Source organism: Sciurus vulgaris (assembly GCF_902686455.1).
Source record: "Sciurus vulgaris genome assembly, chromosome: 14".
NCBI lineage: Eukaryota > Metazoa > Chordata > Mammalia > Rodentia > Sciuridae > Sciurus > Sciurus vulgaris.
Genome location: NC_136475.1, coordinates 735,530 through 747,757, shown reverse-complemented (window position 1 = coordinate 747,757; position 12,228 = coordinate 735,530). Strand labels below are relative to the sequence as shown.

The 12,228-nt window shown below is 58.1% G+C and overlaps 1 protein-coding gene across 1 annotated transcript; it reads right to left on the bottom strand.

Moving 5' to 3' along the window:
* Positions 1 to 5,663: 5,663 nt before the first annotated feature.
* Positions 5,664 to 10,750, bottom strand: FABP1 (fatty acid binding protein 1). Its single transcript, XM_079110802.1, has 4 exons — positions 10,573 to 10,750; positions 8,994 to 9,166; positions 7,604 to 7,696; positions 5,664 to 5,785 (listed from the first exon to the last, which is right to left on the bottom strand). Exons 1-4 carry the CDS (start codon positions 10,637 to 10,639, stop codon positions 5,735 to 5,737), a joined length of 384 nt encoding a protein of 127 aa, XP_078966928.1. The 5' UTR covers positions 10,640 to 10,750; the 3' UTR covers positions 5,664 to 5,734.
* Positions 10,751 to 12,228: the final 1,478 nt, after the last annotated feature.

The following is a 12,228-nucleotide window of genomic DNA, read 5'->3' as shown; positions in this document are numbered from 1 at the left end:
CGCAGTGGTGACCTACATGGAGAGGGTGCGGGAGGGCCTGCGTCTGGTGTGTGTGCACGTGGGCTGTCCTGGAGGCGCCATGCCCGTGCCCAGGCTGAGGGTGGCAGCTGCCTGGTGTCTCCTGGTGGCTCACCTGTTTGCGCGGTCTCTCCGGGGCTGCTGGGCTCACCCATGGGCTGCGTATTCAGGATCTGGCTGACCAAGATGAGTGATGTCTGGCTTCATCAGGCCAGTGGGGCTAGGAGGAGGGGCTGCTTCAGGCCCTCAGAGAACCAAGACCCCTTCAGCACGTGCCTCCTTGTGAGATGGGCACTGCTTGGACAGTACCTGGGATTCTTCTGGCCATGGACCTGGTAGGATTGACCAGGGTGCAGCTGGGAGTGAAGCCACACACCCGCCGCTCCTGGTCCAGCAGATCGTCTCTGGGGTTGTGTGTGGTTACACGCCCGGGTCTCTTCAGCTCAGGCGTCTTCGCTGGTCCCCGTGAGCCTCCCTCATAGCACTGAATGATCACTTCCTTTGCTTAATGTTTTTTTCCTGTCCATGCCGGGGGATTTTGCCCTTCTCACCAGAAGGAACACCTTGTACACCTCTTCAGAGGTGTGACCAAGTGTCCTGACTTCCTGGGAACCTTGTTATTCCCATCAAACAGTGAGGGACCTGAGAATTGACCCATTCCAACTATGGTCTATTATCTTCTGAGATTCCCCAAATTTCTCACCAGTGTTTTCTGAGACCCCAGAACAAAGTTCTCCAGCGGGGATGTCACCAAGACTTCCTTGCAACCTCCGACTTCTACCCTTGACCCCAGAGCTCTACCTAGCACCATGAGGGCCAGTGAGCTCAGCGAGCCCACGATTGCCCCCAGAGTGGCCTGTTGCCTCCCTTGGAACCCTGTCTGGTGGCTGGCAAAAGCCCGCTCTGCAGAATCTCAGTCCCTAGCATTGGGCTCTTCTTTGAGGACACTCCCTTCTCCAGAGGGTTCTACAGGAAGACCGGCAGTTCTTTCAGTCCTGCTCCACTGGCCAAGAGACACGCCGACATTCTCCCTGGGCTCCACTGGCACCTTCAAATGCCCCCTCGTCCTCGGAATGGGAAGCCCCCCAAGCCCTCTTCCCGTCTCTGTCCCCGCTGACTGCCCACCCGAGGTCCCTCTCCCACGTCCGAGGTCACGTTTCCCTGCCCCTCCTCCTGGAAGCCGTTGTCCTCGGTGACTTCTGCTGCCTGTGCTCCTCCTTCTGCTGGTCCCCCGAGCTGGGCTGCACCTGTGCTCTGGAGGCCTCGAGCCCTCGCTGTGTCCTGGGCCCCTCCACCCTGGGTCCTGACCCTTCTCCACCACCGCCCTTCTGCACGTCAGCCGACAGAAGGCCCAGGACTTGGGGTCTTGTGGCTGAGTGTTCTTTTTAGTCCTGTAGCTATTTCTGCTTTTCCTCGCTTTTCGTTTCTTCCTGAACCCACTGCCGAGGGGCTGCACCCCTGCCCCACTGACACGGCTCTGCCAACCCTAGTGTGAGCTGTTTAGTCCTTGGATGATTCGCCCTCCCCGACCTTGCTTTCCAGGACCCCGCGTCCTTGGGAGGAGCCTCTGATGTGGCTGCTCTGGCTCCTTCCTGGTCTCTCCACCTGCCCCCGGCCCGTCGGCGTTCGCGGACAGCGTAGCCTCGGTCTCCTCTCACTCTGCACATGCTCCCTGCTCCTGCCCAGCAGGCCCTTGGGTGGGGACTGCCCAGAGGTGGGTGCTTGTCAAGTCTGCTCCCTGGCCTTGAGCTCCCACTCCACACCCTCCTGGCTGTTCTGCAGGCCCGGCAGGCCAGCAGGTCCCCGAGCAGACTTCACCCTTCCTCCCTTTCCTCAGCTCCGCTCCTCCTCAGAACACCCCCTCGAACGTCCCCCTCAGACTGAGGGCTCCTGGAGGCCAGGGCTGTCCTAGCCCCAGAACCGGCCCCAGGTCCTGGAGCAGGGCAGTGCCCAGGAACCGTGCATCGAACAAATGCATGAAAAACGAAGGAACGTGCTTGCGTCAGAGCTCAAGAGACCCTGAACCATGTGCTTGAGCTTTTGTGTTACGGCAGTTGACAAGCCCATTAAACCCTCTGCATTTCCAAACAAACAAGTCTGGCTTCTTTCTCTCCAAAAACCTTCTTGGAGCAACGATCTCATAGCGCTTCCTGTGGTGACGAACCTGAACACATTTGTACCGCCCCAAACAGCCATCATTAGCAACTCAAGACTGCTGAGCTCTTGAGTCTGACTCAGGAACCGAATCTTTTATTTGATTTAATTTCTATTAGTTTATGTTTAAATAGCCAAAGCAATCAGCGGCTGCCATACTAGATTGTGCAATTTTAGAGGACTACTTAAGGGTAGCTTTTGTTTTTTTGTACTGGGGATTTAACCCACAGGTGATTTACCACTGAGCCACATTCCCAGTCCATTTTTAAAAATTTTGTTTTGACACAGGGTTTCACTAAGTTGCTTAGGGCCTGGCTGAATTGCTGAGGGTGGCCTTGAACTTGTGATCTTCCTGTCTCAGTGTCTCAAGCTGCTGGGATTACAAACGTGGGCCGCCACACCTGGCTCAGGGTAGTTTTTGTGAACATGGACTCAGGCAGGTATGGTGGCACACGCCTGTAACCCCAGTGGCTCAGGAGACTGAGGCAGGAGGATGCAAAGTTCAAAGGCAGCCTCAGCAACCTAACAGGGCCCCAAGTCACTTAGTGAGACCCTGTCCCTAAATAAAATATAAAAAGGGGTGTTGAGGCCAGAACGATATCCTACAGTCCTGTTGTTTTACTCTGAGCTGAACCCCTCATGGATCACCAGTGTCTGGTGGACCACCCAGAGCCAAGGGCTTTCCACCATCGAGACTGGCTTCTCTGCCTCCTCTCTGGCCTCGCCCGGCAGACTCCTGCCAGGTTTTCTGTAAGGAATCCTAGAATGCCAGGGCTGCTCGTGGGGTGTGGAGAAGTGCCCCACACAGCGAGCATGGACGAAGCAGACGACCCCTCCTCCCCACCCCACAGATCGTTTCCTTTACCCGACTGGCAACCAGTTTTTTGGGAAGGAGAAGGGCCGTTTGCAGGTGTAGGCCGTGCCGCTGGGGGGTACCTGCAACAGCGCCTGCAGCGAGCGCCCCCTGTCGGTGGGAGGCCGACGCGCAGACGTGGGGAGGAGACGTTGCAAAACAACCCTCACAACCCTCACCAGCTGTTGAGCCAATTCGTGTGAAGCAGATTTCCTGCCCAGAGTCTGCTGGTCACCTGGTCAAATTCAGCTTCTAAAATTAATCCTCCTTTTCAGTCCAAAGCATACTAGTGATCTTCCCCCAAACCAGAGTTGTTCCCATGGAAGAGCCTGGATAGGAGTCTGGGAATTGTCTGATCCTGGAGGCTTGCCTAGGGTGCTTGGCTGCTTTGTCTTCCTGTGGCTGGAGAGTCTAGAACCTTAGTGCCACCGTTTCTCAGGGTTGTGGGCCAAGCCAGCCTCTACTCTCTGCCTCTGCTTCTGCTCTCAGAGGTGAAGTTGTCTGGTTGGGACAGCTGTTGCGAATGCTCATCAAACCCAGCTGACATTCCCGAGGAATCTGGTAGCAATAATGACGTGCTTTACTCTGATGGCATTTGGTTTGCTCCAATTCACTGACTCCTCGCAAAAGCACTAGTGAAGGCATTGTATTGCCATTTCACAGATGAGAATACTGAGGCCTAAAATCATGGAGTAGTTAGCTACAGTCACATCTTCCTTTCTTTAAAGGCATATGCTTGTTACATTCATTGTTCATTTAAAAAATAGTTCCACAAAATTGGTTACTTGCAAAAGTTTCAAACAATGTAAGTCATGCAAAAAGCTTTTGACCTCCGAATACTGTTCCGCACTGGAGATAACACTTTTATCCAGTGTTCCAGCCATCTAGACCTTGTCCTGTGTTCACACATAGCTTTGTTTCTCCTTTTAGCAAATGTTACATGAATGATATCATACTGTCAACATTGCTACCAAGCTTGCTTTTTAAACAATGTGCTTTATCTTAGGGACATTTCCAGGTGGACACTTAGAGCTACCTCATGCATTTAACGTAGTTTATTCCCAGCGTGCAGGACCACAGTTCTGCTCTTGTTTAGCAATGAGCTCTTAGTACAGCTTCAGGCTCGTGACTCTTCACTCCTGTGTGCGGACACGTCTGTAGGAAGCTCTACGACAGTGGCCTTGCTGGGTGTTATGGAGCACATTGAAAATGCTGGGGATTCCGTCAGGAGCTGCCGTGGAAGGCAGGGCCATCGCCCGCATCCTAGCAAACCTCGGGTGCTACTTTTGACTGTTGATTTTTATTTGGGTCCCTCATCTTACATTCCTCCTCCATAGCTGCCATGAAAGCAGACAGGTCTCGTGTTGTGAGCAGCCTACTAGTGTCCTCCAGCCACCTCCCTGCTGACGGCCGGTCTTGTTGCTTGTTGTGTCTATCAGCCATTGTTGGGTAAGCCACAGACGTCCCCTCTACATGCTGGTTTTTGGGGAAACTGTTTTCAGTGTCTTTGTTCATATACGACTTCAGATGTTCACAGTGGGCTGGTTTATCAGTCTCCTTCGAGGCCTCTGCACCTTATGCACAGAAGCCTTCTCTATTGGAAGCTTTTTATCTCTGTCGTATTCCTTGTGACATTCCGTATTTACTTGTTCGGCTCTTTAGTTTGGGATTTATTTTGCGGGTGGCCGGTGCAGCGGGCCTGTCTCTGTCACACCTCACCATGGCTGGGGACATTCCGGGTGTCGAAGGACCCCGGGAGTGGCAGGTGGAGTGTGGGGCTCTCACACGCGGCTTCGCCAGGGCCGCCACTGTGCCACAGACTGGGCGGCTCAGACAGTAGACGTCGGCTAATAATTCGGGAGAGCCTGAAGCCTGCAGTCACCTGTCGGCAGCAGCGGGAAGGACCGTCCAGCCTTGCTCACTCTGGGCAGCTTCTTGACTGGGTAGTGTACCTGCCTCTCTCCACACTGTGTCCCCAGGCGGCCTGCGCCCACATTTTCCCTCGCACGTGAGGACGCTCGCCATCTGGACTTAGGCCCCGCCCTGCTCCGGTAGGATCTCATTTTAACCACTTACGCCTGCAGTGACTGTTTTCAAATAAGCCATGCTCTGCCATGCTGGGCTGAGGACTTCATTGTGGGAGCTGGGGGGGCCATCCAACCTACAGCAAGGGCCTAACCAACAGTCCAGCACACAGTAGGACCGGGGGCTCCTTCCTTCTCTGCACTGCCTCTGCCCATAGCACGGGGGGGCTCCCACCAAGCTCTCTGTCCAGCCCGGCACCCCTCACTGAGTCCCTCACTCGGCTCTCCCACAGGAGGAGAAGCTGTTCAGCTGTGGAGACGTGCCTGTCCCTGCGTCTCCCCTGTCCCTGGGGGGCCACCCTCAGGACCAGCCCACTGCGCACCCTGTTGCCCCAGCTCTTGCTGGTGAGGCTGACTGGGGAAGGGTGTGCCAGGGCCACCCGCAGACCCGGCCACGCCTGGTGTTCCTTCAGGAACACCTGAGAGGGCAGGCTGAGGTCTAAACTCAGGGTGAGGACTGCCCTTTGGACCCGAGCAGGTGGGGCGGACGGCGAGGATTATGGCCGTGGGTGGATCAAGGTGGCCAGGAGTCATCCAAATCACCAAGAGGAAAATCATGTTTAAAACAAACCTCACTTTATTACATTAATTTTACACAGTAAAAGAATACAAAATGCAGACTCGTCTAAATTCTCTTGCTGATTCTCTTGAAGACAATGTCTCCCAAAGTCATGGTCTGAAAGCCAAAAAAGAAAACGTGAACTCTTCACCCGATGCTGGATTGTAAGAAAGCAAAGCAAAACGAAAACCAAGTCCCCACAGAGCCATGGCTATGCCAACACGTGAGACAAAGACCCCGCTGCTTTCTGTGGACTGGAGGAAAACTGCCCGTTTGTCCTAAAGCTCCATGCCAGGTCTCCATTGCTTCCCTCCCTGGAGTGGAGGTTTGTCCTGACATTTACTGAATTCTTTTCTACATCAATGGCTGCTATAGCAAGACCGCCCAAACCAGCCTGATCCCATCCAATTTCGTGAGGTTTCATCGAGCACCTATTATGTCCCAAATACCTGCTCTGAGCACCGAGGACCCCTGTACACAGACTCATGGAGCAACGAGCTGGAGCCCAGAGGCTCCTGCCCCCTGTCCGCCCAGAGCTGTGGGTGAAGCGTGCGAATACCCTGATCCCGAGGCTGGGTCGTGGAGGGGTGTGCCCTCTGCCCTGCTGGCTCGGTAGTGACACAGAGGTGACAAAAGGAGTCCCTGAGCTTGGCAGCAGGGAGGGGCAGCTGCTGAATGGACTGAAGCCCTGGCGGAATGTCGCTGGACAGGTCAGCCTGACTGTGCGTCCCTGATCCTGCCTCCCCACAGGAGACTCCAGGCTGAGGCCGGACAGAGCTTCTGGAAGGCTGCTGGCGGGACGCAGCCCTGCCGCCCCCTGCCCTGCTGTGCCAGGCCTGCTTGAGGGCCTTGCTCTGGACGGGGCAGAACGGCCTCCGGCGGGCTCTGCCTCTGCCGCTCCCTGAACCTGGGGCAACAGGTGGTTCTCTCCCACCCCGGGGACAGGCTGGCCAACAGCCGGCGGCTGGAGGGGGCCCCTCGTCAGCCGCATGGGCGCTATGGCCTGCTGCTCTGGTAAGCACCAAATGGACAAAGGCTTGGTCAGGTGCCAGGGCTCCCAGGGCAGACCAGCCCCGGTGGCTCATTGGTCAGTGCCCCCCAGAAGGCAGGGTTGTGGCCCTGAGCCACTGAGGCGTCATGAGACAGAAAGGGCAGTGGGGGAGCCTGACTCGCCACCGCCTCCCTAGTGTGTGGATGCTGTGTCCACTGGCAGGCTTGCTGCAGGAGCCATGGAGGGCCCCAGAGGGGACATTGCAGATTGAGTGCATTTCTGTCCTCCGGTCTGAGCGGAGGCTCCCAGCGACCTCCCAGCAGGGACAGAGGAGGTCAGCTGTGCCAGTGGCTGCTCACCCCTGCACCTCTGTCCCCAGCTCCTCCCTCCCTGGTGGGGGAGCTGGGAGAGGCCACAGGAGAGGGCAGGGAGCGAGGGAGGCTGTGGGAGTGGCGGCCGACAGGGTGTTTGGAAGGAGCAGGGTGGTGTCACCAGGCAGGTCCTCGCCAGCACCCGGTGCCCGTGGTGAGTTAGGAAGGGCGCCTCCCTGGGACTCTGGCACTGGAAGCCATTCTGAGGAGCCACCTGGCTGGGCTGGAACAAGGCTCTGCAGGATATGCGGGGCGCAAATCCAGGGCCATGCCAGGGGGAGTGGCCCCCAGGCCATGAGTGGACAGCAGTGGCCTGTGGCCCAGAGGGCAGGCCAGTTCCACAACTGTGCCTGCCATCCCCAGCTGACCGCTGCCTCAGTCTCCCTGTCTAGAAACGCAGCTGCTGAGACTGTGTGTGGACCACCCGGTGCAGCTGGTCCTCAGGGATGAAGGTGACGTTGGCGACAGCAGGCCTGGAGCGTGGCCGCGGGCAGTGGAGGGGACTGGAGCACTCCTGGCCCTTCGCCTCTCCTCTCCCCCCAGCACTGCCGCCAGCCCCGAGTGCCAACTTACGTTGGTGATGGTGTCACCGTTGAGTTCGGTCACAGACTTGATGTTTTTGAGAGTGGTCACCAGTTTGTTGTTACCTTCCATGTTGACCACTGTCTGCAGGAGACAAGAGGGCCTGTGCAGAGGGTCTGGGCGGGAGCCTGGCTCCCCTGCACAGGATCAGCTTCCCAACCCAAAGGCCCGACCCTGGGCCCCCAGCCCGGTTCGGGTTTAAGCAGAAGTGAGATGCACTTCAGGAGGAAGCCAGCACTTTGTGGGTCGGAACTTCTGACCCACATGTGATCCAGAAACGATCGTGGGGCCTAAATGTTCCTAAACACAAATGCAAAAATAAAATCAAGTAAGATCCCCATTTTCCAAGGTGGTCGGGGAGGCAGTGGCAAAATTCGAACACGGACCAGCTGAGAGAGTGTGTGGTTTGCTTTGGCATGTATCAGTCCTTCCAGAACATTCCTCTTTCCTACTGCAGCCCCCTTCTGAGCCCCTTCTAAAACCTGGCCAGGAGCAGGAGACTCTGGCCAGGGTTAGAATTGGCCTCCAAATCATCATGATGGAAAGGCCGGTGGGAGGCTCAGGAGGCCTGCAGATCTACAGAGTCCCCTCCTGGAAACACCAGATCCAAGAGCAGACACGGAGGGAGGCCAGGAGCAGAAGAGACTGAGCGTGACTGCAGCTCCAGTCACTGGGGCAGAGGGGCTCAGTGGCTTCGGCTGCACTGGGTGCACGTGGTCCTCGGGGAGCCCCAGAGGCTGTAGGTGGGCACCCACAGCGCCTGCACCACAGCACCCACACGGCCCTCACCCCAGCTCCGTGGCCCAGGGCCGCTGCCCAGGGCAGGTGTGGCTGCCTGCCCACCCCAGTCAGGCAGCTGACTCCTCCCACTGTGCCCATGAGGGAGCCGAGGTCAGGGGCCCAGTGACCACTCAGAAAGCTTGGTCTGAATTCCTGCCTGAGCCTGTGATTCTGGAAACTTCTCCTCAACACCATCAGCTCTGGGCTTATTAAGGGCTTTGGCTGACGCCTGCTTGCCCAGTGCTGGCCCTTCTCCAAGGCCTTTGAGAGCCAGGAATGTTGGCCCAGGAGAACTTGAGACTCAGAATTCTGCTTCGTGCTGGTCTTCCCCGTGGAAGAGCCGGGGTTTGGGGGCCAGCGCACCCCGAGAGGTTCCAAGGGAACACCAATCGGCCCCCCAGGGTGCATAGCAGTGGGAACCTGAGCTCAGGAGGAAGACTGGGTCAGGCTCCAGGAAGTGCAGGAGCGGGGTTGCGGGGGGGGGCAATGTCCAGGAAGCAGGGGTGCGGGGAGAGGCCCCTGTCCAGGAAGCGGGGTGCGGGGTGCTGTCCAGGAAGTGGGGGTGCGGGCCGCTGTCCAGGAAGCTGTGTGGCCGTCCTACCTTGATCTTCTCCCCTGTCATGGTCTCCAGCTCGCACTCCTCGCCCAGGGTGAACTCGTTCTGGATCACCTTGGACCCAGTGGTGATGGTGAGCTTGAAGTGCTTCCCGTTCTGCACCACCTCCGACACCCCCTTCAGGTCCTTCCCCTTCTGGATGAGCTCGTCCGGCAGACCTGGGGGACCGGGAGGCTTAGGGATGGCAGGGTGGGCTGCCAGGCTGGGGAGAGACTGGCGCTGGGGTGAGGGCGGCCGGCCCCTGGCCTCTCCGGTCTTGCCTGTTGATTCATGAGGGACGCTCCCCTGCTGGAACCCTCCTCTGGGCTCCCTGCCTCTTGTCACTGTCCCCCTGCTGCCAGGCTCTGCTCTGGGCGTGTAAGCCATTCATCCTCCTCACCCAGAGGACCAGAGCGCTTATCCTCCAAGCGGGTCACCCCTGAAGTGACCGGCAGCTGTGGACAACCAGGCTGGGTCCCTGCACACGGGCAGCAGCCCAGGCAAACCTGCCCTTCACAGAGTGGGCATTTGGACATGGGTGTGCGACTGCTGCAGGCCTGTGGGGCTCTGGGCCTCTCTGGAGGCCTCCTTGCCCTGCCCGCCACCCCCTCCCATCCCGCTGACCCTCCGTCCAGGCTCCTCTCCTGGAGCCTGTGCCCCTCCCCAGCCCCCCGGGGCACCGGCTTGTCCTCCAAGGCCCAGCTCCCTTCACCCCTCCTGGACCTGGGAGGCTCCTGAGGACCAGCCCCTGCCTCCAGTCCCAGCCCAAACACTTCCCACCCTGCCACCCTGCCACGCACGGCTTCTTAGCCTTTCTCAGCCTCAGTCCCCTCAGTCATAAGCAGGGAGATCACGGTGCCCAGCTTCGCGGTTTGTGAGGATTCCGGCTTGGCATGGTCCAACAAGCAGCCCTCCCTGCACGGCCGGCGCACCTGCCTACCTTCTTCTCTTGCTAAGCTGACTTGGAAATGGGCTCATCGTTATCTGTCTCCTTGGTTATCTGTCCAGGACAGAGCTCGATTGTGGTTGGCCTGGATGTTGGAATGAAGGAACGAAGGGATGGGTGGGTGCACGGGCAGGTGGACGGGTGGATGGACAGGTGGATGGGTGGATGGACAGGTGGACAGGTGGGTGGGTGGATGGACAGGTGGACGGGTGGATGGTAGGGTGGATGGGTGGGATGAGTGGATGAGTGGATGGATGGATGGATAGACGGGTGGATGGGGATGGATGGGTGGATGGGTGGATAGGTGGATGGATGGATGGATGGATGGATGGGTGGATGGGTGGATGGGTGGATAGGTGGATGGATGGGTGGATGGGTGGATGGGTGGATAGGTGGATGGAAGGACAGATGGAGAGGCTCACAGTGAAGTTCCACTGGACACAAGCTTCAGTCCACATCAGCTCTCTTTTCCCTGGTCTCGAGTGGCCTCATCCAGTGAGTCACAGCACAAGTGGCAAGAGCCCCCAGAGCCAGCTAATGCTCCCTGGCTCAGTGTGTCCTCAGCCTCTCCTCCCTCTCCAGCTCAGACCCGGGAGCCCCCGCCGGCAGGGCCAGGCTCCCTGCCAGTCCAGCACTCACCAATTGCCTTCATGAACGGCTCGAAGTTCTCCTGGCTCTGCAGCTGGTACTTGCCAGAGAAGTTCATGGTGGCGACAAAGCTCCTGCTCCACACTGACACTGCTGACCGGGCTGCCCACTGCTGCGTTTTATAGGGGGCTTCTTCCCTTTCCAATATCGGCCACAGGTCAGTAGCCGTTGATTTCTTTATGGCCAGGTTCAAACATTAACTTCCAAGAGCAATGGTCAATGATAAAGACCAGGATGGGCAGCGTAGAGGATTTCTCTAACTCAGCAAACAGTAGTGGATGCCAATCAGGTACAAAGCTGCAGGGCCCTGGGGCCTTCCATGAAGTGTGCATGTCTGTGTGCACATGCATGCACACATGTGGGTGTGTGTGCACTCATACACGTGTGTGCGTGTTCGCACGTGTGCTGCACGTGTATGCCACACAGATGAGCATGCTTGCTCTCAGACCTTACCTCGTTTACATGCCCTTAGGATCGTTCCCACCGTTACCTCGCCACACAAACTTGATGTCCGGGACTGTTACTGCTGCAGCAACTCCACCATCCCAGTCTCCTTTGTCAGGTGCCAAAGCGGCCCTCACCACAGGGCGGGGTAGGCACTTCAACCTGGGTGTGCGACCTGGTCTGCATTTCTTTGGCAGGAACAAGGCCAGGGCAGGCAGAAGGTAGGATCTGCTGACTCTCCATCCGTGCCCACAGGGGACGGGAGAGTGGGGAGCTTGCTGCTGCCCCTGTGGAGAACTGAGGACGCTCTTGCGGTCGTGAGCGCAGGCTCCACATCCTGCTGGGTGATCATCCGGCCCCGCTCCCTCCTCTGCCTGGACTTGGGTACCAGCCTCCTCATTAGCAGCATCTCATCTTCGTCCCCCTCTTGGCTAAACAGGCCACCCCAAAGTGCAGCCTGAGTGGAGCACTGGTCTGCTTCAGGACTCCAGGGTGCCAGTCACTCAGCGGCCACCAGCCCTGACATTCGAGGGCACTGGTGTCCCCGTGTCCCGGCCAGGACAACCAGCCAGGCAGCACTTGAACTTCACTGACATGAGCTCTAACTTTCACTTGGACAGTGATGGCCATTGGTGAACTTCCAGCAGGGCGGCCGTCTTGGGATGCCCAGCCCTGGCCCACCTTCCACCCCTGCCCTCCTCCTCTGTGGGCCACGGTCCCGGGCAGGTGCTCTCGTGGGGCGGCGTGCCTCTCTGCCCTCCGGACTGCAGCTCTGCGAGCACCTGCGTTCCGGCCCCTGCCGCTTGAGGTCCCCTGCGTTCTGTCCATGTGCTTTTGCTTTGGTTTTGCCAATACTTGGCACGTAGTAGGACCTCATCAGAGACGGATCAGCAAATAAGAATCATCAAAAGCCCCTGAGGCCGTGCTCTCCTGGCTGAGGCAGGAGGAGTGGTCAGCGGCCTCTAGTCTTGCCAGCCAGGAGCCTGGGGGTGGTCTTTCCTGACTGCGTGTGTGTTTGAATGGGGTGCAGCTTGGCTGAGAGTCCAGGGGGATAGGTGTGGATGGGGCGGGCAAGCTGAGAGCTTTCCACCCGGCGTGCTCTTTCTCCTTCCTCTGCCGTCCGGGCTTGGCCGCTCTGGCCTGTGCTGAGCAGAAGGCTTGAGGGTCCAGATGCACCTGCTGAGCTCCTCCGTCCCGGGGGAC

Excerpts from the sequence above, each read along its gene's own strand:
- FABP1 (XM_079110802.1), bottom strand. The coding sequence starts at position 10,639 with ATGAACTTCTCTGGCAAGTACCAGCTGCAGAGCCAGGAGAACTTCGAG. Across the intron at positions 9,167-10,572 it reads GCCGTTCATGAAGGCAATTG|GTCTGCCGGACGAGCTCATC; the intron begins GTGAGTGCTGGA and ends CCGGTCCCCCAG. Across the intron at positions 5,786-7,603 it reads ACGGTGACACCATCACCAAC|ACCATGACTTTGGGAGACAT; the intron begins GTAAGTTGGCAC and ends TTTGGCTTTCAG.